The sequence below is a fragment of the Lontra canadensis genome, unplaced genomic scaffold, assembly GCF_010015895.1.
Source record: "Lontra canadensis isolate GAN:19392208 unplaced genomic scaffold, GSC_riverotter_1.0 scaffold125, whole genome shotgun sequence".
Taxonomy (NCBI): domain Eukaryota; kingdom Metazoa; phylum Chordata; class Mammalia; order Carnivora; family Mustelidae; genus Lontra; species Lontra canadensis.
In genome coordinates, this window is record NW_022631119.1 from 6,119,880 (window position 1) to 6,141,762 (window position 21,883).

A 21,883-nucleotide genomic window follows, 5' to 3' on the forward strand; every position below is an offset into this window, starting at 1 on the left:
GGTGGTAATTTGCCAACCCCTGCTCTGCTGGGCTGCGGGGAGAATGCGGTGAGCTACAGCCATACCTGGCAGGGAAAATACCATTACTCTCTGGCCAATGAGCCTTAATCAACTGAGTCAGCTCCCAGTCCCCTTCCCCTTGTCCCTCCCTTCCAACCACATTGGCCTTTTTTCTGTGTCACTCACTCCAACTTCATCCTCATGGCTAGGCTGTGCCTAGGTCTTCCTACCGGGAACACTCTTCCCCAGGGTTCCCCCAGACTGCCTTCTTGACTTCCTTCAAGTCCCAGATGCTGCCTCCTCCAAGGAGCCTTCCCTCCTCCCCTAAACCATCTCTCACTCTATCCTGCTTTCCTTTCTTAGCGTCACTTCCCACATCTGTCTCCTCCCCAGAAAGTAGGCTCCTGGTGGGCAGGAACTATTCCCTTAACCTCTCTGGGCTCTGGCTTCCTCAACTTTAAAGTGTTATCTCAGATGACACTGTATCTCAGAGTTTTGTTACGGTGAGTACATGAGTTAGTCAATATAAGGCATTTGGAACAGGGCACAAAGTGCTCAATAAATAAATCTAGCCTCGCGGGGAGTACTTGGAACTTAAGGAGGGCTCAGCAGGTGTTTGTGGGAGGAAATGAATGGTGAAGAGAGCGAAAGAGGGGGCAGATGGAGCGGGAATCCGGGAACGTTGGCAATGTTGGGAGGGAGACCCCAGTCAAGGACTCAACGACACGCAGAGACCCCAGTCCTCTCTCCACCTTTAATGGCTCCCAGGGGGGCCTGGGGCGTGGTGTCCTTAAATACAGCCCGCCTCAGCGGGCAGGGGCGGGGCCGGGCCTGCCGGGTGGGCGGGGCCTGCCGGGAGGGGCGGGGCCTCAGCTGCACTTGCAGGAGCGCACGATCATGTTGGACAGCTGCTCCACCTTGGGCTTGCGGCCCACGTAGTAAACGATGGGTAGGGGCTCCAGCGCTTGTGGCACGCAGCACGGCGCCGCCGACGCACCAGGATTGTGCTGGTTGTACAGGGCCAGGACCTGCGGGCGGGTGGGGGGGGGTCAGGGTCGGGGGTGGGGGGCGTGGGCAGGGTGCCCCCACCCTCGCCCACCTCTCCCCCTCTCCCTCTCTCTCATCTCGGTCTGTTGTATTCTCAGTATCAGTCTCTTGCCTTGTCTTCAGTCTCCATCTCGGTGGCGGTCTGTGGACTCTGGCATTTTTCTCGCATACTGACTCTCCCCTCCTCCAGTGCTGCCCAGTCCCTGGGTCTCCCTGGGTCTCCCCTGTGCCCAGTATCTCTAGCAGCTCTGACCCAGTCTCCTCCCATCTCTGCACCGCCCCCTCTGATCTCCCCCTGTCTCTACTTCTCAGCTGGCCCATTCCTCTCTGATTTTACCTGTTCGTCTCCCTCCACTCCCTTGGTCCCTTTTTCCCCCAGCCCATCCCCTGCCCCCGGACAGACGCACCTTGCTGTACTGCGTGTCCAGGCTCCAAATGTAGGGGCAGGGCCCCAAGCAGAAGTTGGCGTGGTAGCCCTTGGGCTCGTGGATCCACTTCCAGCCCAGATCCTTACGGAAGTCAATATAGAGCTGCCGCACGCAGCAGTTCTTCTCCGTGGAGCTGCAGGTGGGAGGGAGGAGGCGGGGTCAGGGGCAGCGGCTGCAAGGGCCAAGGGGGACGGGTTGCAGGGTGGAGGGCGGGGGACAACCTGGTCGCCCCCAGCACAGTCCCCATCTCAGTGTCCCTTGCATCGCCTGTGACAGTAAAAGCAACAGCTGTGATAGCAACCATAGGCACTAACACCGATAAAGCACTCCAGCTAGTCAAGCCCTGTGCTAAGGGCATCACAGTAAACCTTATCTCCCACCTAGCTCCGAACAAGCGTGCAAGAAGCCAAATGACCATCCACATGCACTAAGTTCTATGTTTGCACCACATGTTTATTGAGCCGCTACCCTGTGCTTGGCTGGGATGTACTAGGGACTCAGTATGAACGACACAGACAGAAATCTCTGCCTTCTGGGGCCACATGCTAGAGATTGTAGTGTTGCTCCTCAACTCCCGAACATGGCTCAAACGTCACTAGGGGCAAATGCCCAACCCTCGCCAGGAACCCCAAGATGCTGCCTGGCCAGCTGATCGCAACTTCCTCCCCACTGTCCCTGACTCCAGCCACACTAGCATCCTCCCTGTTCCTCAAACACAGTCCTGTCCCAGGACTTTTGCATTTGCTCTTCCCTCTTCCTGACTTGCTATTCTCACAGATACCCACTCTGGCTCCGTCCTTCACTTCATTTAAATGTATGCTCAGATGTCCTTCAGGCAGGGGCCTTACCTCCTAGGACACTGGCTGACATGCAGCAAGTGCTCAATTGATATCCAAAACACCTATCCAAATGATCACGAATTCCACTCAGTGTAATAATAATTACATTTCAGTTATGCAAGAAAATATGGCAATGTCTATATTTGAAGTGGGGCAAATTTTTTAAAAACAGATTTTAAGTAATCTCCACCCAATGTGGGGCTCAAACTCATAACCCCGAGATCAAGAGTCGCACGCTGTCCTGACTGAGCCAGCCAAGTAGGTGTGCCAAGTGGGAGGAGTCTTAATACTTGTTGAAGCTGGGTGAGAATTCATGGGACTTCTTTATACTATATCTTCGTTGCTTTTGTCCACATTTCAAATTTTCCATAATAGAAGAAAATTTTAACCAGAATATGAAGAATAGTCTCCAATATCTAGTTTTTTGGTTTTATTTTTTTTTCCCTCTCCTCTTCCTCTGATTTATTTTCCTTCTTAAAACTTATTTTACATGCTCAGGAGAGCATGTAACTCATGATCTTGGGGTTGTGAGTTCAAGCCCCCACTGGGTCTAGAGATTAGAATAAATATATGTTTGTATGTGTGTGTATGTTAGGTTTTTAAAAAGCACATTGGAGAGTAGTGATGTGTAATACTGTACAGCTCTGGGTTCATAATCTCTGTCCCAGGCTCAGAAAGCAAAAGCCAGTCCTCCCCAGCCGGGGGCCCAGGCTCCTGCTTTTCTGGAAGGAACTGGGACATTTTATGTGCTGGCTTCTGGGGCCATATCTGAGCTGGGCAGGGACCTTGGCTAAAAAGCTTGATTCATCGGCAGCCGAGAACGCTTCATATTCCAGGTTCATAACCTATGAAAGAAATACTAGGCAAAGCTACAAGGACGGTATGATCCAAATTCTGTTTTTGCGTGAAAGGACTGGAAGGAACTATATTCAAATGTTGACTTTTTTATATGTGGTGGTGTGATGGGTGAAACCTTTCTGTATTTTCCAAATTCTTTTTTTTTTTTTTTAATTTTCCAAATTCTTGACAGTGGGTGAGTTTTACTTTTCGAATAAGGAAGGGAGGGAAGAAGGAAGGAAGGAAAAGACAGGAGGAGAGAGAGGGAGGGAGGAAGAAGTCTCCAGCACCCTCTCCACATCCCCCCCCACCAGAGGATTCTACAATTTGGGCAAATTAAAAAATATATGGAAGGATGCCTGGATGGCTCAGTTGGTTAAGCATCTGCCTTTGGTTCAGGTCGTGTTCCCAGGGTCCTGGGATTAAGCCTGCTTCTCCCTCTCCCTCTGTCTGCCACTCCCCCTGCTTGTGCACTCTCTCTCTCTCCCTCTCTCTCTGCCAAATAGATAAGTAAAATCTGTTTTAAAAAAATATAGGGTTATGTATAAGTGTTTCAAAGACTGTCTCTAGAAGGAGACACAGAGACAATAAAGCTGGCTGCCTCCTCCTCAGAGAGGGGTGGGGTCAGAGCTGGAGGGTCTCTGAGTATTCTTTCTGGGTTTGGTCCACATGCAGGTATTTACCTAGTCAGAAATTAATCAACAGGGGCGCCTGGGTGGCTCAGTGGGTTAAAGCCTCTGCCTTCAGCTCAGGTCATGATCCCAGGTTCCTGGGATGGACCCCCACATCGGGCTCTCTGCTCAGCAGGGAGCCTGCTTCCCCTGTCTCTCTCTGCCTGCCTCTCTGCCTACTTGTGATCTCTGTCTGTCAAATAAATAAATAAAATCTTAAAAAAAAAAAAATTAACCAGCAGGGAACGAGTTCATCTCAAAACGCTGGGAGGCAGGCCTTATTACTATTCCCATTGGAAGGGTGAAGAAACTGAGGCCTGGAGGAGTGCCGCTGCTCCCGCACAGCGGGTAAGTGATGGAGCTTGGGGCCTGCTTCCCAGCCAGCCCTGCGCCACCCGGGAGCCTGAGCACGGCCATGTCAGCTCAGGCAGAGCAGGAAGAGGAGATGATATAGCATTTCGCTGGGGCAAGACAAATCCTCTCCAAAAGCCACAGAACCCTGAGAAGGGAGCCAGGAATCTGAGATCCCTATGAGCTCAGCCCAGTTCCTCCCCAGTCTGGTGGGGCCTCAGTTTCCCCATCTGTCCAAAGACCCAGGGGATGTTAGAGCAAATAAGGTGTTGTTAAGGGCCAAGGAGGCATCACGAAGTCCTTGTGTGGGTTCAGCGAGAGGCCTGAGCTCCCGAAATCACGGGCACATGCGTGTGCATTTATAGACTTATTTCTGGGCAGACTGCTTGGCTTTCCACTTCTCAAGGGGGTCCTAAACTCAGAAAAGGGAAAGAACCCCTGTCCAGAATAATCTTTCACTTCTGGTTCAACTCTGACCAAGGGTTCTAAGGTCCTAAGATTTGAATAGTCTGTGACTCTTAACACCCACCTGGGATGTTCTCCACATGCGGTCCCCACAGCAGCAGATGGACCATCTGTGAACTTGTGCAAAATGCAAATTCTCCCCCCGCAACCAACCTACTGAGTCTGAAACTGAGGGTTGGCTTGCGGCTGGGGGACGGCAGGCCATATTTAACAAGCCTGCAGATGACTCTGAGGCACTATGTAACCCATGTGTTCAGCAAGAGTTCAAGGCCTCTCGGAAAGCTTTTAAGTACAATCTATGCTCAGTGTGGGTTTGAACCCACGACCCGGAGATCAAGAGTCACATGCTCTACTGACTGGACCAGCCAGGTGCCCCTCTTGCTAACCTCCTACAGATTCCCTCTGCCGTCCAGTCAGGGCCTAAGAGGTAAAAGAAACCCACTTGGGGCCCCAGGACAGGCCAAAGGGCCTCACATCGTCCTTGGATGCTGGGGAAGCATTCAGGGAGGCTAGCTTCCGCAATCCCACATCATGGCCAAGTTTACTTCATCTCTGCCCCCTCTCACTTCCTCTCCCCCACTGGATGATTTCGAAGCCCATGCCATCCACCATGACATCTCATCCACAGAAGTCTCCACACATATCTCCAAGAAACTCAGGACTGTTTTAAAACATCACCACAATACCACATAAGAAAGATTCACGATGATTCCCTCATATCATCAAATATGTAGTCAGAGTTCATACTTCCCTGACTGTCTCACAAATGTCTTTTATTTTTACTCCTCTGCATTAGGATCCAAATAAGTTCTACCTATTGCAATTGGTTGAGCTACCTCTTCAAATTCTTTTAGAAATCTACAGAATCATCTCTCTCCTTTCCCCTGCTCTGCCTTGTGTTTGTTGAAAAAAGCAGGTCAGGTTTCCCATCTTCTAACTGTGGCTGATTGCAAGCGCATGGTATTGTTTAAACTGTTTCCCTATCCCTGGGTTTCTGGAAAATTGGCAGTTGGATCCACCATCTCGAACAGTTGCACATTCAATTTTTTGGCCCAACTTCCTAGTGGGCCAAAGTGACACTGTGTCCCTCCCTACAGAGCCTCACATGGCTGGCTGCCTCCCTTTGTAAGGTTATTAATGTTAGTAGCACTCAAGACCTCAATTCGTGCATTCATTCACAGGGTTGCTGGGCTGAAGGCTGGGTTTGGGAGCAGAACTGACTCTCCAGCAGGGAAACGGCATATAAGAAAGAGCGGATGTACCATCAGGGGAGGGACAAGGTCAGGTTATCATTCTAACTCTGCAACATCCAACTCTGAATGTCCACATTCTAAGGAATCCAACTTTTTTGACTTTCTTAGACTGTAGTACTCGAGCATCTCAAGGTTCTCACACTCCACTGGCATTTCCAACTTGCTGGGATTGCTACATTCCCCCTCTCTGGGGTCCTGCCATTCATGGGTTCCACCATTTCGATATAGCACCAAAGCATCCCACAATCCGGAGCCCATCACTCAAGAGGTACAAGCTGCCACTTCCTAAGACCCCAGCCTTGCCAGATTCTACCATGCCAACACTGAGCCACAACACTCTAGGATCCACTCTGGCTTTCTCCAACCCCAACATCTGTGGATGCTGGTATTTTAACACAGGCTTCCCCCATCATGATCCCAATATTCAAGGACTCCACTCTGCCATGGCATAAGGAATCCAACATGCACCTTCTTCCAATTCTGAATTCCCAAATTCTAGGATCCCAACATTCCTGGAGTCCAGCGTTCTCAGATGTCATTCACACGGAATCCTAGTGTCCTAGACTCAACCTTCTAGATCCGCAACCTGCCACCACTGAATTCCCACACGCTCGTGTCCCTCATTTCAACAGCCTGATTCCAGCACACCACCAAGAAGACAGAGTGACCTCAACATTCTAGGGCTCCCAGGGCACCCATCCCAGCATTCGAGCACTCCCAGTGCTTTTCTTTTGAGCCTCCCCGGCCAGAGGAGAGGCCAGGCCACGCGTAGCCAAGTGCCCAACGGAGAGCACGTGGTCAGCAGCCAACCATCATGTCCCCCAGCCTAGGAGCCCCCGGTCGAAGGCAGAAAGGTCACCTGAAGCAGTAGTTGGTGTCCAGGGCCCTGCGGTGCCGGGAGGTGTGCAGGTGCTGGGCCCTCTCCAGTGGGGTGGCCATGAGGAGTAGGAAGGGCCGGTTCATGCCGTGAATGGTGGCCAGGTCACCTCGGCGGCTGGAACTGAGCCCTGCTTTGGTTTGGAGGGTTGGGGGGTGGGGGAAGCAGAGACACACTCAGATGGATGAACCGGAGCAGGGGCGGGGGAGGAAGACGCACGCATGCACTCACGCACACGCACGCACACACGCACACAGGCGCATGCGCGCACGCCGCCATGAGGCCAGGCCAGGGAGATGGGCCTCACCGTTGATGTCCACTTGGAGTGTGTTATCTTTGCTGTCACAGGAACAGTGGGCACTGAGGCGAAAGCCCTCTACTTCCTCTGTAGGAGTGGAGAGAGGGAAGGCAGTATGAGGTATGGCTCACCCTGAAGCTGCAGGGGGCTGGAGCAACGCTGGTTGAGGGGGGTGGGGGCTCCTGCCTGCCTTCCTCTTCCCCGTCTACCCTCTCCCTGCATCCTCTGGCTTCCTCCTCCTCCTTTTTCAGGCCTCAGCTCAGTGGTCACCTCCTCCAGGAGGCCCTCCAGGACACAGGTCCCTCCCCCACAGTGACATCACTTTATTTTCTCCATAGTACTTACCCTCCCTGACATTTGTGTTTGGCTATTTATCTCCCCCATTGTTACCTCAGTGGAAAGCAGGATACATGGGGGCAGGGATGCCTGTTTTCTCCTTCCCCGCTGGGCCTAGCCCACAGTCATAAAAACATCTACTGAGGGGCCCTGTTCTAAACACTCTGTGAGCATGGGAGCATTATCTCCTTCAACCCTCACCAAAGCTCCCCAATTTGCAGACATGGAGGCTGAGCCCCACGGAGGGGAGAGGACTTGCCCCAAGTGGGAAAATGTAGGGCTGGAAGGCAAACCCACAGGGCCGCTGTACGAAAAAGTTTTCTTGAATGAATGGGTGATTTTCTAAGCTCCTCCTAGGTGCTCGACCCCATGCTGGGTGTTCTAGATTCGGCAGTGACCAAGGCTGGCCTTTGTCCAGTGCACAGGACATTACTCCCAGCTCCCACCTGCTCTTGAGCCCCCATCTTTCAACACATGGCCGGACCACCACTTATCCCACAAGTCTCAACACTATCACTTTCCCCCAGGAAGCCCTCCCAGAGCCCTCAGATGGGTCCAGGTGCCTGATGAGCACCTCCCCGCCCCCACACCGCTCCTTCCGGTTATCACCGCTTTCTCCGGCTTTGGCAAGGCTTTCTAGATGTCTGGAAATGACTGTGGGCCCCTCGAGGGCAGGATCGAGAAATGGTCTTAGTTGCCACTGCATCCCCAGCATCAAGAGGGAGATTAGGAAAAGGGATGTGGGCACCATGGACTCCAATGGGCAGGACAGACACAGTCCTCTGACCAGTCTTCTTACAGACAGATCAGATGTGTCAGGCACTCCCTGGACTCAGGGACTGCCTTGAACGCTCTTGCCCCTCCTTCTTTCCCTGGCTGATTCCACTCATCCCTCAAATATCAGCTCCAATGTCCCCTCCTCCAGGAAGCCCTCCCTGACCAGAGGCTGAGTCAGATATCTCTTCTGGGCTCCCCAGGCCAGCCCTACCCAGTTTTCAGGTCTTTCTCCCCTTCTCTCACCCCAACAATGGACCAAGGGCTCTGGGAGGGTAAGGATGGGGCTCTTTGGGTCACTGCTGCATCCCCAGCATGCCCCAGTGTTAGGCAGGTGGTCAGAAAATGGATTAAGCGGGAATCACTCAGGTTGTAGAGGGTCTGGGAGGAAGGCCAGGTCTTGGCTCTCTGGCACCAACATGGGGCAGCAGCTGGTAGGCAATGAGATGGCTCCCATTACAAAATAGGGGTGGGGCAAAGAAGCTGTCCTCACCTCCGTGGCTCAGCCACTGCCGTACGACTCCAGTGACATCGAAGGACAGCCATTCTGGCGTGTCGCTGGGCGCCAGTAGCCTGTTGCTGAGGTAGCGCCAGGAATCGTTGCTGTATTTCTAGGAGATGACGAATGTGGGGGGAACGAGACAGTGAATACATGGTTCTCCACACCCCCCAAATGCATTGACTGTATCCCCACTCCTTCTGCTCCACCAAACAGGCCTCCAGAGAGTCCCTCAGATGGTCCCCTCCCAGACAGCCACACGGTGGGGCCCTGCAGGAACCACCACCCGCAGAGCAGCCCTGGGAGGAGAATAGGGAGACCCCAGGGCCAGGGAGAGCTCAAGGCACTTGGATGGCTCAGCCTCTGCCCCCAGCCCAGGCCTGAGTTCTCTCACTGGTGAAATGCCAGGCCCCCTTCAGCTTGGACAACCCACCACGCTAAGATCATCCGCAGACATCCTGAGGTCCACAGAGCAAGCCTACAATTCTGCAAAGCTGATGCCCTGACTTCTGAGAGGCTGTAACTTTCTAGGGGCTTCTGTTAGAAGTCATTCCAGAACTCCAATGCTCGGGAGCACCCCTAGAATTACACACTCAATGAGCCTGAGAAGTCCAAGGACACCGAACTCCTACATGCCCAGGAGTCTGACACACCCAAACCCAGATGCTGCTGATGCCTCCCACACCCTGTGTGGCGGTCCTCTGGCGGACGGGCAGAACACTCCAGGCGCTGGCTTTGCAAAGCTGAGTTCTCCAGACTCCAAGAAGTTTTGACAATACACCACATTCCTTTGTTGTAAGAGTCTGCCGCCCACCGTTAAACCTCATGTTCCATAAGACGTGGATTCTAGGTCACGTAACCTTCTGGAGACTCCAGCCTTTCTGGGGGCCCCAATCTTCCCAGAGACTTGAAATCTTCTAAAACAGAGCTATCCAAGGGAACTTTCTCTGACGATGGAAATATTCTTTATCTGTGGCATCCAAAATAGCAGCCGCTAACCACATGTGCTATGGAGTACTTGAAATATGGCCAGTGAGCCTGACAAACTGAATTTTTTTCTTTTATTTCATTTTAGTCAACTTAAATGGCCATGTGTGGCTAGTGGCTAACCTATTGGACAGAAACGGCCCAGGGCCTGCAAACTTTCAAGCTCCCAGACTTCTGGGTGTTTAATACTCTAGGGGTGCTAGAAGTCGGCAAGTTCCCAAGAGCCCTACGACTCCACTGGGCGTGCGCCTCGGTTCTCCAAAAGTTTGTCTCTGTGGACCTGGCAGCCACTAGCCACCCAGATGCCCACCTCGGCCCCAGCGCGCAGGCGCGGTCTGGCCCCCCCTGCCCCGCACCTGGTACAGCTCCACGTGCTGCTCCGCTTTTAACTTGAGCCTCAGCAGGCGCAACTCTGCCCGGGAGAGCAGGACGGGCTCGGGCACCGCTTCTCGGAGCTCCGATGTGTTGAAGAGCATATATATGCTGTGCGGGCTTTTCTTGATTTTGTCATAGATTCCTAGGCAGGAGGAGCAGGGCGGGGGGGGGGGGGGGGGGGGGATAGGGATGTCAGGGGTTTGGCGAGGAGCCGGCAGGCACACCCCAAGTCTAAGGGCTCCAGGGCTGACAACTGTGGCTGGGAACCTAACTGTGACACTTTCGGCCTGTGGGGCTTGGGCAAATGGCTTGCCCTCTCTGGGTTTGTCTCCTTACTCTGTAAAACGGGGTCTGACCCCTTCTCACCCATTGTGGGTAAAGTGTCCCCTCAGTATGTGGCAGTAGGGGGCCCCTGTGCTTGCTCAGTCCTCCTCCACTCGGAGCCTCAGGTGCAAATTAGGATCAAGAGCATTTGGATCAGCCTTGGCTTCTGCCTTCCAGCTCGGTGACTTTGGGCAAGTCCCATTCCTTCACGGAGCCTCACTTTCCTGCTATTGTTTAGGAACCAGCAACCACAGGGAGCACCCTAATTCCCAACCAGGCTCTCCTCATGGAAGGCTGTGTAACTTTGGGCCAGGGAGTTGCACCCTCTGAACCAGACCCTCATCTGCAGAACAACTGACCACAGAGTTATCATGTGAGGTAAGTGAGACAGCACAGGTAAGGAGTGCAGCAGAGCCCGCATGGGGGGGGGCAGGGCATGCATGTGTTAAAGAGCGCTCACTATTTGCCAGGTGCTATTCACAACCCTTTGCAAGGATTAAGACATTTAAACCTCACAACCACCCCATGAGGGAAAGACGATTATTATACCCATTTTAGAGCTGGGAAGCAGGTCATTTGCCCCAGGCCGACAGAAGTAGGGAGCTACAGAGCTGGGATTCAAATTTGAGCGGTCTGGTCCCAAAAACTGCGCTCTTAACCCCTGGGCTATGCTGCCTCCCTGATATTTTGACATTATTATTACTATTACTATTATTATTACTATTATTATTATTATTAATTCCTTCCTCTCTTTTCTCCCTCCCTCAGCTGGTTAGATAACGCAAAGTTCATTCTAGGTAGGAATGACTTTGGGCAGGGAGGAAGAAAGTTAGGAAGAGTGTTTTGTAGTCTCGGGAAAGTCTGGGATGAGTGGGCAGGCCGTGACCTTCTGGATGGACTGGGGCACATGCTTTAGGCCCCTGCAGTAGGGGTGCAGAAATGGTGGAGACAGGATCTGATGAGAAAGGGCAGAGGAAGCTCCTTCCATGGGCCCCTGCCTCTACTCCTCCCTACTCTATCTAGGCCTGTCCCCCATGAAGAAGCCCTATCTTGACCCAAGGGTTACTCAGCAAACCCCAAAGGAAGGGTAGGGCAGGAGCATTGAAGGGGATAGGGGGGACAGATAAGGAGGAAGGAGAAAGGAGGGGCAGGACCGGTCAGAAGGAGAGATGGAGAGACTGCAGAGATGGAGACACGAGGAGCAGGGCATGGAGGAAAGAGGGAGAAAGAGGGAGGAAACAGAAACGGGGAGACCATGCATGGGGATGTGGGAGAGGTGGAAGGCAGAGATGGGGCAGACACACACGGGAAGGGGAACAGAGGGTTTGGGGGCGAGATGGAAGCTGACTGGGAGGGGAGACGAGGATGGAAGGTGTGGTGTTAAAGAAATCTCCACAAGGCAGGCGAAGCGACCACGGAAAAGGTGAGGCCGAGAGGTGGGTGGGGAGAGGCGTCATCCAGCTGAAGCTGCCAACTAGGCGCGCGCAAGGCCCGGGCACTCACAGGTGCACCACCCAAGACCAAAAGGGCAAACGGAGCTGTCCCCGCGTGGGCGCCCGAGGGGGTCGGTGGGCGGGCCCAGCGGCAGCCCCGCCCCGAGCTGAAGAGGGCGGGAGGCGCCACAGCCGCGAGGGCGGGAACCAGACCTGCCCAGTCTAGCCCCAGGCTCCGCGCACGATCCCCGCCCCCCTCCCCTCCCGGGCACGGGAAGGAAAGGGAAGGGAGGGCGAGGCTGCCGGACGCTGGGGTTTCCCCAGCCTCTCCGAGAGGAACTGGGACTCTGGGGTCCAGACTCCCCCTTCAACTCTGCGGGGTCCTCCTCCCCCGCGCTTCCGAGAGGGCAGGCTCCTCCCTTCGCGCGTGGCACCCACGTGGGGCTCCCTTACCCAGACCCAGTCAGTTTTCTCACCCCGATCTTGCAGAGTCGCACCCACCCACCTCTAAGGCTCGACTCCTCGCTCAGCCCACTTCCTCCCCTCCCGCGACGCGGGGGGCTCGCTGCTCCCAGGAAGGCACGGTTTATAGCTCTGTATACTCCCTATTGGTCCCCCCTTTCTCGTGCTTGTCTCCCCCCTCTCTAAACCCCTTCTAAAACCCAGTATTCTAGATGTCTTGGGGGCTCGCTTCCCCCGCTGAGCCTGCTCCTCTCACGTCCCTATGTCAAATACTTGGGGCACCTCGCGCATATCCCCGGCATCCCTCAAGGGTCTCCTATGCTCTCCCGTTCTGACCTCCACCCCACGACCTCGGGTCCACTTATTCCCCGCATTCATCAGCCCCCTCGCCGCCTCTCTGCGGGCCCTCCCCCAATCCCGCCTGGTCGCGCAAGCTGCAAGCGGGGCCACACTCCACTTTACCGGCACCTCCGGGGTTCGCTTCACTTGGTTTTTCTGTTCTTGAATTTTCTCGCCTCGTGACCCCTGAGCTCTGGGTCAGCTATCCCCACTGCCTCTCCTTTCTCAAATGTTGGGCTCTTCGCTTCTCCCAAAGCGGGCTCCCTCCCTGTAGCCCTCACCCCACGACCCCCCCCCCACTCTAGTGCCGGGTAGAGAGGAAAGTCTTTCTACCCTTCCACTCCCCAGTCGCTTCTTCCCCTCTAGGGGACTGCCTCCACGATCCCGCATGTTCCCATGGTCTCTTCTAGAAGAGGTCCCCTTCGCTCACTATCTCCTCGTCTTCAAGGCCGGATACCTGGGAGCTAGAGAGCTCAGTCCTATCCTCTTTGAGGCCCCCCGCCCGCGTTCCCGGCAACCCCGGGGGTCCTCTTCCTCTAGCCAGTTTCCTCTGCCAGTAATTTCCTCCCCCGTGACCCCTGCACTCCGGCGCCCCCTGGGGGCTCCCCTCCAGGGTCCCCGGCCCCTCTGAGCTCACTGTTGGTGGTTTCCACCATTAGCACGCGGGTGACCTCCTTGGCGTAGTAGTCCGCCTCAGGCTCGGGCTCCGGCTCGGCGCTCTCCCCGGCCACCCGGTCGCGAGTACTGTTGTACAGGGCCAGCACAGCCTCGGGCAGCGGACCGGGCGGAACCTCCCCCTGGCTCGGGGGGCTGGCGAGCCGCAGCTTGGACAGGATCTGGCCGCGGATGGCCTCGATGCGCTTCCGCTTCACCAGTTCCATGTCGATGGTCTTGCAGGTGGACAGTCCCGCGGCCGGTCGGCCAGGCGTCAGCACTAGTAGCCACAGCAGTGGCAGCAGCAGCGGCAGCAGCCGCAGCCCGGAGGGCGGCATGGGGGAGGCAGCGCCCCCGGCACTGCCGAGAGCGTGAGCCGGGCTGGGGTGGGAAAAGGGAGGCCCCGCCCCTACAGGGGCTGGGGGGTCTCCCGAAGAAAGGTAGGAGGGTCGGGGTGGGGTGGGGGGCTCGATGCCCTCAGGGAGAACGGAGCGGAGGTGGAGGGGAAGCTCTGACGGGTGGTTTCTCGGTATCCCAAGGAAAAAACCGAGATGGGCGAGATCTGGTACCAGAGGTGGGTGGTCTTGAGGAGGGGAGTTGAGGCAGGTCTGAGAGATATCCCGTCTCCCGGATCCCAGAGGAGAAGGGTCCTTGGATGCGCGGGGGCTCAGGAGAGAGGCTGGGGGTGGGGGCGCGGCGTGCAGGGGGGTGCGCCCGAGGTCTGGGGTCAAGTCTTCGCGGGAGTCCGGGCTGGCGGCTCCTGAGGGCTGGTCCGGAATGGGGGAGCCTGGGGGATGCCGTGGAGGGGGCAGGGGGAAGCAAGCTTCCGAGGCGTTGGTGGGGGCGGTCTGGGGTCCCCGAGTCCTGCCTCCTGGCAGGGCAGCGCCGCGCCAATCGGTCCCCGCGCCTCCGGCTCCCAGCGGCAGCGGAAAAGTCTCAAAACTTTTTTTCCTCTTCTCCCAACCAGCTCGTCCCTCCTCCCGCTCCTCCTCCCCCTCCTCCCCGCAGTGGCGGCGGCGGCGGCGGGGGCGGCGGCGGCTCGTCTCAGACTCTGGGGCCTGGGGCTGCTCCTCGGCGGCTCCTTTCTCCGCTCCCGGCCGAGGCCAGCCCGCGGGCGGCTCCGAGCCGGGGGGGTGCCCCGGAGGGGGCGTCCCCCCTGCCCCCGGCCGGGGGCCTCGCTGTCTGACGGATCCGCGGCGGGAGGAGGGGGTGGGACGGCCCGGGGCGCGAAGGGCGGCGGCGGCGGCAGCGGCGGGGACCGGCTGGGACGGCGGGGGGTTTTGAAGCCGCCCCGGCCCCACCCAGGAAGCGCGCGGGGCGGGGGCGGCCCCCAGGGGGAGGACATGGGGGGCCGGGCCACCGTCCTCATCTCGCGTGGGCGGGCTCCGAGGGGGGTCCCTTAAGCCTCGGGGGGAGGGGGCGGGCACCCCGGCTCCGCCCCGCGAACGGGGTGCTGCCTCCTGGCGGCCGAGGGCAACCAAAACGGGCAGATGGGTTGCGTGTGGCTCTGAGGGCTGCGCGGGTCACCGAGAGAATGAAAACCTGGCGGGGAGGGCTCACTCAGAGGTTGGGGACACTGGGTCGGGAGGATCAGAGGGCGGGGATCCCAGCGGACAGAGAGTGGGAGGCTGAGGAAGAGGGCCAGCCAGAAGATGGGGTCCCAGTGGGGAGGGGGGCACAAGAGGGAGAAGCCCCAAGGAGAGGGGCACCCAGAGTGGGGAGGGGGGCAGAGGCTGAGGCAGAGGATGGGGGAAGTGGGTGTGTCAGGAGGTGAGGGCCTGAAGGAGGGTGTCAGTGGGAGGATAGAGCACAGGACATCTGACCAAAGAAGGAAGTCAGGAAAGCACCCACACCTGTTAAGAACTGCTCTCCTTTATTGAGCACTTCCATGGGCAAAGCAGCCTTTCTTCACCCAGCACCCTGAGACCCCACACGCTTACTGCCCCCCTTTTACAGATGGGGAAACTGGACCTGAAGGGGCAGCCATGGGGCCTGAGGTGCTCGCCAGGACAGAAGCCATGCCAGCTGTTGGCTGGGGTCAGATCCGACAGTGTCCAGAGCCCGTGCTTCTGGGCACTGGGCCATCCCGGCCCTGGGCAGGTCAGCAGGGGTGTGGGTACCGGCCTGTCCTTGGAGGCACCATCAGCACTCCACGCCATAGCGGTCGAAGTGGCGCAGCAGCAGCCCCAGCTCCAGGCGCACGATGCCACCTGCCACTGTGTGCAGGCGGTAGCGGTCAGCCCCGCTGTAGATGGCGTCCCCGTGCAGCAGCTGAGGCCCGCCACCCACAAAGGCCCGCGCCAGCTGCTCCCGCCAGCTGCCCAGGGGCCGCCATGTGGGGCAGTCCAGCTGGTGGGTGCCTGGACTGCTGGGCACATGGCAAAAGCCATAGCCTGAAAGCTGACAGCGGCCGAAGCTGTCCTGCGACCACACCTGGAGATGGAGCCGGGGCCAGCCTGCAGGATCGGGGGTGGGGGGGGGGGGGGGGGGGGGGGAGGAAAGGAGTGATGGTGTAGATGGTGTAGTTCGGTCTCCCTGGCCCTGGTCCCCACCTCCTTGATCTCCACAGGCCCAGCCCCCTCCCCACTGGCTGTCTACACCAGCCTTCTCTCTGGGAGCCCATTCACAAGGCAGCCAAAGGGATCCTTCTGAATCTGTGTTCTTCCCCTGCTAAAAACCCTTTTGTGGCTCCCCAGTGCCCTCAGCATAAGTCCAACCTCAACATTCTGAATCTGGCCTCAGCTGACATCCCTCTCTGTAGCCTCCTCTTCTGTGTCCCCCAATCAGGGTAGCACACTCCCCAGGTGAGCACTTTGGGCCTAGTCCTGGACACCTCCCTCTTCCTTCACCATGTCCCACTCTGTGCTCTCTGGGCCCAGGACCAGCCTTCTTACACCTTCCATCTGGGGGTTGGAAGCATCATTCTCCCACTTCCCTGGGTTTCTCAATATCCTTAGAACATGAGGTTCATCTCCTCAACCTGGTAGGCAAAGCCCTTGGAGATCTGGCCCCATTTCACCCTCCTTTCTGTGCCCCTCTGGGCTAGGCCCTATTCTGGAAGGTGGGGACACAGTGGTGAACGGAGCAGACAAAAATTCCTGACATCCTAGACAACGAATGTAGTAAATAAGCAAATTATAGGGTATGTCAGATGGTGATCACCGCTCTGGAGAAAAATAAAGCTGTGTATGGTGGGGGTAGGGATGCAGTTTTAGAAAGGGGTGAGCAAAGGAAGCTTCACTGAGAAGGTGACATGTGGGCGAATGCCTAAAGGAGGGAAGGGAGTGGGCCATGTAGATGGATATCTAGGGAAGAACGCCCCAGGAGAGGGAATAGCCAGTGCAAAGGCCCTCAGGTGGGAGCCGCCTGATGGGGGCAGCATGGCTGCAGCGGTCTGAGAGAGGGAGAGGCGGGGGCACACCAGATTGAGCAGGGCCTTAAGGATCCACGATAAGGCTTTGGCTTTTACCCTCAGTAAGATGGGGACCATAGAGGGTTCTGCATAGAGAAGGAATGGGACCATAGAGTGTTCATAGAGTGTCATAGTGTTCATAGAGACCCACTCTGGGGGCAGGGTGGGAGCACAGAGAAGAGGTGGCTATCATTGTCCAAGAGAGAGGTAAGAGGTGAGGCTGGGAAGACTAGGGGGCCCAGGGAGAGAAGTGGGGGGATTTAGGATACATTTCAAAGGTAAAACCAAAGGGATTTCCCGATGGGCAGAATGGGGGTTGAGGAAAGAGGAGGCAAGAATGGGGCCCACACTAGAGGATGTGGGGTCTGCAGAGCTGGAGGACAGGCTGCCTATCTCATACTCCAGTTCGTCCCCCACAGACAGCCAGAAGGATCTTTTAAAATTGAGATCTGACTCGTGAGTCACGTGTTGTGGCTCCCTGGTGCCTTCAGGACATGGCCTCAGCTCTATGGCCTGTCTCCTGTCCCCTGCCACCTCACCCCTGGCCCTCCTCCTGTTTACCCCTGATCCTCCAAATGCCCCCGGCTCACTCTTCCCTTTGGGCTTTTCACACACAGCTCTCTGCCTAGAACCCACTTCTACCCCTCCACCTTATCAGCTCCTACTAGCCCTTTATGGCAAAGCTCAAACATCCCCTCTTCCAGGAAGCTCTCCCTGAACTCCTGGCAGTCAGGCATCTACTCTGGGGCTTCCCTACCCTCTATGATCCCCCTCCCCTGCGCCATCCCAGACCTGCCCACTCTGGGCTGCCCTGTCCGGGGACAGCTCTGTCTCTCCCAAGGAGATGGTGAACCCCATGAGGACAGGGCTGGGGGGGGGTGCTGTCTCAATCACCAACATTTCCCCATCATCACCCAACACAGGCGGGGCACAGGGCAGACACTTAGTCAATATTATTATTATTGTTGAAATACATGTCATGCTTACCTGGGCTATTTCCTAGAATCCACTCCTCTCCAGTGATCTAAATTTTCCACGAGAAAAGGTTTTCTGATACCCTTCCTCCCCCGCATACTCATTTCCCCTGCAAGCAGCTGAGCAGAGACTGCAGAGCAGAAGGGGTGCAGGCCCTACCTCTCTCCCTCACAGCCCCCTCACAGCCTCCTCCTGATTGAAGACTCCTGTTTGTCTTTTTGAAAACCACCACCCTTCTCTCCCTGTTCCCCACCTTCCCTCTTCCCCCTGCAGCCTTGGCCTCTGGCCTAGTCCTACATACTCCAGAGCCAGCCTGCAGAGGCCCCAGCTCAGCCTCTCCGGGGCCAGGTCTGGCCAGGAAAGGGACCCAAAGGGCCTAGGGAACAGGGATGGGGCTTGGTATGCCCAGGTGCAGCAGCTTTGGGTGCTGCTAGCCCCCCTCCCCTCAGTTTGCTCCAGGGCTCATGCTGGGAACCCACCTTGGAGGCCTTTGGTGGCGAAGTGCAGGTCGATGGGGTGGGACCAGTAGGCCATGTCCCCTACTTGGGGGGTGTCCACCTGCGTTTGTCCCTCCCGCACACCTGACAGGAGCTTCCATGCTGCCCCTGCAGGGAGGGGTGGAAAGCAGACATCAGGAAGGGAAGGCCACTGGGGCTGGGGACCCTGGCTCTCCCTGGCAGTGGGGGAATCAGCGGTTACAAAGTGTGGACTCGAGAGCCAAATGTCTGGGTTCATATTCTGGTACTACTTTGTCCCGCCTGTGCAACCTCAGGCGAGTTACCTGTCTCTGCCTTGGTTTCCCCTTCTGTAAAATGGGTGCATAAGAACACATCCCTCTTGTGGAAAAATTGAATGAGCCAATATACAGAAAGCCCTTGGGACAGGGAGTGCTGGTTAAGTGCTGGATAGCATTTTGTGGCTCTTCTCAGCCCATGTTAGGCCTCGTCTGAGGACTAAGATGGGGCCAAGGGTGTCCTTCAAGAGCTCAAGCACATGGTGAAAGGTACATAATAATAGCAATAGACGGGGGCTGATAATAACAGTGACAGAGAGCCAGATGCTGTGCTCCTGGTTTAGCCATGAATTCATTTAATCTGCCCTCTGGGACTTTTATCACCCCCCCCCCCACTTTAGACTCCCTTCAGGAGCCTACAAGGCCCTGCATGGCCTGGCCTGTGCCCCAGTCCTCAACTCATTTCCCACCACTCTCCCCATCCCACACCACCCTCGAGCCTCACTGGCCCGATTTCTATTCCCCTCCTCAGAGCCTTTGCACTGGCTTTGGCCAGAAAGCTCTGCCTTTGCACTGGCTCTGCCCAGAAAGCTCTGCTCCTGGATGTGCCCATGCCTGGTTTTTTCTCATCCTTCAGGGATGAGCTCAAGTGTGCTGCCTCTCACAGATGGGTGCTCCCTCATCCTCTTATCTGAATGCTAGTCCCTGGCATGTCATCTGTCCTTTCTTCCTGTAGTGACCACTGTCAGTGATCCCTGTGCTCATTTCCTTACCTGCTTTTTTAAAAATTTCTGTCCCTCTACTTGGGAGCCCCAGGAGACCACACCTCTTGCACACTGCTAAGTCCCCAAGACCTCAAACTCTGATCTCAGTACACAAAAGGTGCTCAATAAATGTTTGCTGGACAAATAAGTGCTCATAGGAGGTGGGTGCTAATATAATCCTCATTTTACAGGTAAAGATATGGACTCTGAGAAGGGAAGTCACTTGGCCATTTATTCCATTAACATTTACTGAACACCTGCTGTGTGCCAAGCACAGTTGCCCATGCTGGGCACAGCAGGAACATGGCTGACTACTGTCCCATGGTGGCACTGGATTCAAACTGTGCTGACTACAGGGCCCAAGCCCTTGATCTGGCTGCTCCTGAGCTCTCTGCTGGAATAACTGTCCCCCTACCAAGGGGCCCCTGAACTACTAACAGTCATGTTAGTTATTGCTCCCTCCTGGGCCAGGTAAGGAAAGTACCAGGCCCTGAGTCATACAAGATTTGTCAGCACCCCTCTGAAAGACAAATATTCCCACTTTACAGATGAGGAAAAATGAGACTCCAAGAGGGGACAGCACCTGACCAGGGTCTCAGAGCAGGTGAGTGGTAGGGTCCAGATTGGAAACTAAGTCTGACTAGAGCCTGCCTCTTATCAGACCTCCCTCCCCCTTCCCCAGAGATCTCAGCCACCATCCTACCCTCCACTGAAATTGCAAAGGACTCAGGACCTCCAGAGATGACAATGGCAAAAGCCACTCATTTTGTGAGCGTTTCCTCTCTGTGGGGCAGCATACGCAAGGCTTCACTAATGAACCCCATCTAGTTCCTACAAGCCAGGCAAACACTGCACCAGGCCCTCTTCTCAGTGCTGTTGATACTCATTTAGTCCTCAAGACAAGACCATGAACCAAACACTGTTATTATTCCTATTGTACAGACAGGGAAATCAAGGCAAAGATGAGGGCCAGAGGCCACATAATTAATATGTGGTTTTGCACAGGCAGTCTGCTCTTAACCTCAACACTCTGCTGCCTCTTAGTTGCTGTTAGCTTCATTTTTAGACAAGGAAACACAAAGGTCAAGTCCAAAAGCCATCAATCACTAGGTGAGGAAGTTAGTATTTGAGCCCAGAGCTGGTGGCCTATGGCCCTACCCGTTACACTGGTTGCTATGCTGCCTGATGGGGAAACATGAAAATTGGGGTCTCCGCAGTCCCTCCTAGTCCTGTGTGGATGAACATGGATGACTGAAGGGAAGGGGTTCCTCCATTCTCATAGAGAATTAAAAATACAGGAGGGTGGCCTCTCCTCTGTAAATCTGGGATGGAAACCCATTTCACAGAACTCAATAAAGCAAAGAATGAAGATAGGGGAGGGACCCGGGGTACCACTAAGTTCAGTGGGGTTAGGCTGGCTAGTGTTTTGAGGATTGGGAATGTGTGTGTGTCGGGGGGGGGGTGTCTGACCCCATATCTTTGGAGGCTGTGTGTTCAGAGAGGAGCCAGAGTCCTCAGAGAGATGGGATGGGAAGAACAATGCCCGATTCACATTGTCAGAGTGTGGCCATGGCTGGGAGTCCTGGGAGCCAATGGAAGATGAGGATCAGGAACTAGGCCAGGGGGTGAAGGGAGGAGGGTAGAAACTCTGGGCTGGGGGTATGGGTGGGGAAATGAACCAGGCCCCGGAATACCTGTGTGGACGCCCCACTTGCAGAAGAGGCTACTTTCCGAGAAACCGGTGGCCCCCATGATCTGCCCGATCACGTGCACCTCAGCCATGGCCCTAAGGGAAAAATGTAATCACAGCCCCAGGAAGTCAGTGTACTGTTACCTCCAACTTGACAGATGGGGAAACTGAAGCCTACCAAGTCAAGGGGCAGTACTAGCATTCCCAGCTAGTTTCGTCAAACTACTGAGGTTGCAGTCTTAACCGCGATCCTGACCGCCTCCCCAGGAGAGCCCCGGAAAAATGAGTGGGGTGGGGTGAGAGCTGGGTGAGGAGCTGGCGACTAACCACCCACCAGAAAACGTCTTCCTTCTGCTCAGCTCGGAGGAAAACCCCCGCCCCAAGGGTCCGTGGCCCCACCCACAAGCATAAAGCTCCGCCTCTTCGCGTCCGACCGCCGAGTGGCAACAAGCGCATGCGTCTTCAGTCCAGGGCGGCTTTAGCCCCGCCTCTAAGCCCGCGCATGCGTTACTCCTACCTCAGAGCACCTAACGGTTATGTGGGCCGAAGAGGCAGAGGGGATTGCAGTTCATGGGCCTGACCTGTCCCTGTCTCCACGGACGCCGACTTCCTAGGCTCGGCTCGTGCGTCTCCCAGGATCTTCCTGGCAGCGAGGGACCCGAGGCGCGGACCCTTCCGAGGCTGCGCCCGCCTTCGAGCTCCCAGGTTGTTGCTGGGGAAACAGCAGCCTCCTCTCCTAGTCTGGCACCCGCCTTGCCATCCGCTAATTGGCCCTAGCGGCTGGCGGGGGCGGGGCCAATGTGTGATGGACGTTTTCTCTCCCCTCTCCATTTTGGGAAAAGCGTCTTTCCCAGCCGGACTCGTGGTTCCGCCATTTGGGGCGTGGTCGGGCAGCTGCCATCTTGAGTGTGGCTGAAGAAGTTTGCGCGCTAGCTATTTATCCAGGACGCCTTTCTTAACAAAATAAGCGGAGCCCTACACGTTGAGAGCCTCCTGAAACTCTCTTCCAGCCGGGACCACAATCAGGGATTTGAGCCAGGACCAAGGGAGAAGCTCCCTA

General features: G+C 56.0%; 2 protein-coding genes across 4 annotated transcripts; both read right to left on the reverse strand.

The window, feature by feature from the left end:
* Window positions 1-732: 732 nt before the first annotated feature.
* On the reverse strand, window positions 733-14,477 carry TGFB1 (transforming growth factor beta 1). 2 transcript variants are annotated; one of them, XM_032842056.1, is made up of 7 exons: window positions 13,233-14,477; window positions 10,019-10,179; window positions 8,670-8,787; window positions 7,076-7,153; window positions 6,751-6,901; window positions 1,455-1,608; window positions 733-1,028 (listed from the first exon to the last, which is right to left on the reverse strand). In XM_032842056.1, exons 1-7 carry the CDS (start codon window positions 13,585-13,587, stop codon window positions 870-872), a joined length of 1,176 nt encoding a protein of 391 aa, XP_032697947.1. In that variant the 5' UTR covers window positions 13,588-14,477; the 3' UTR covers window positions 733-869. The 2 variants fall into 2 exon arrangements, with proteins under 2 accessions (XP_032697947.1, XP_032697948.1); XM_032842057.1 differs by having other exon boundaries at window positions 6,751-6,898; window positions 13,233-14,474.
* Window positions 14,478-15,105: 628 nt separating this feature from the next.
* B9D2 (B9 domain containing 2) lies at window positions 15,106-21,592 on the reverse strand. 2 transcript variants are annotated; one of them, XM_032842059.1, is made up of 4 exons: window positions 21,341-21,592; window positions 20,828-20,919; window positions 18,116-18,241; window positions 15,106-15,705 (listed from the first exon to the last, which is right to left on the reverse strand). In XM_032842059.1, the coding sequence occupies exons 2-4, from the start codon at window positions 20,913-20,915 to the stop codon at window positions 15,392-15,394; spliced, it is 528 nt and encodes a 175-aa protein (XP_032697950.1). In that variant the 5' UTR covers window positions 20,916-20,919; window positions 21,341-21,592; the 3' UTR covers window positions 15,106-15,391. The 2 variants fall into 2 exon arrangements, with proteins under 2 accessions (XP_032697950.1, XP_032697949.1); XM_032842058.1 differs by having other exon boundaries at window positions 21,405-21,590.
* Window positions 21,593-21,883: the final 291 nt, after the last annotated feature.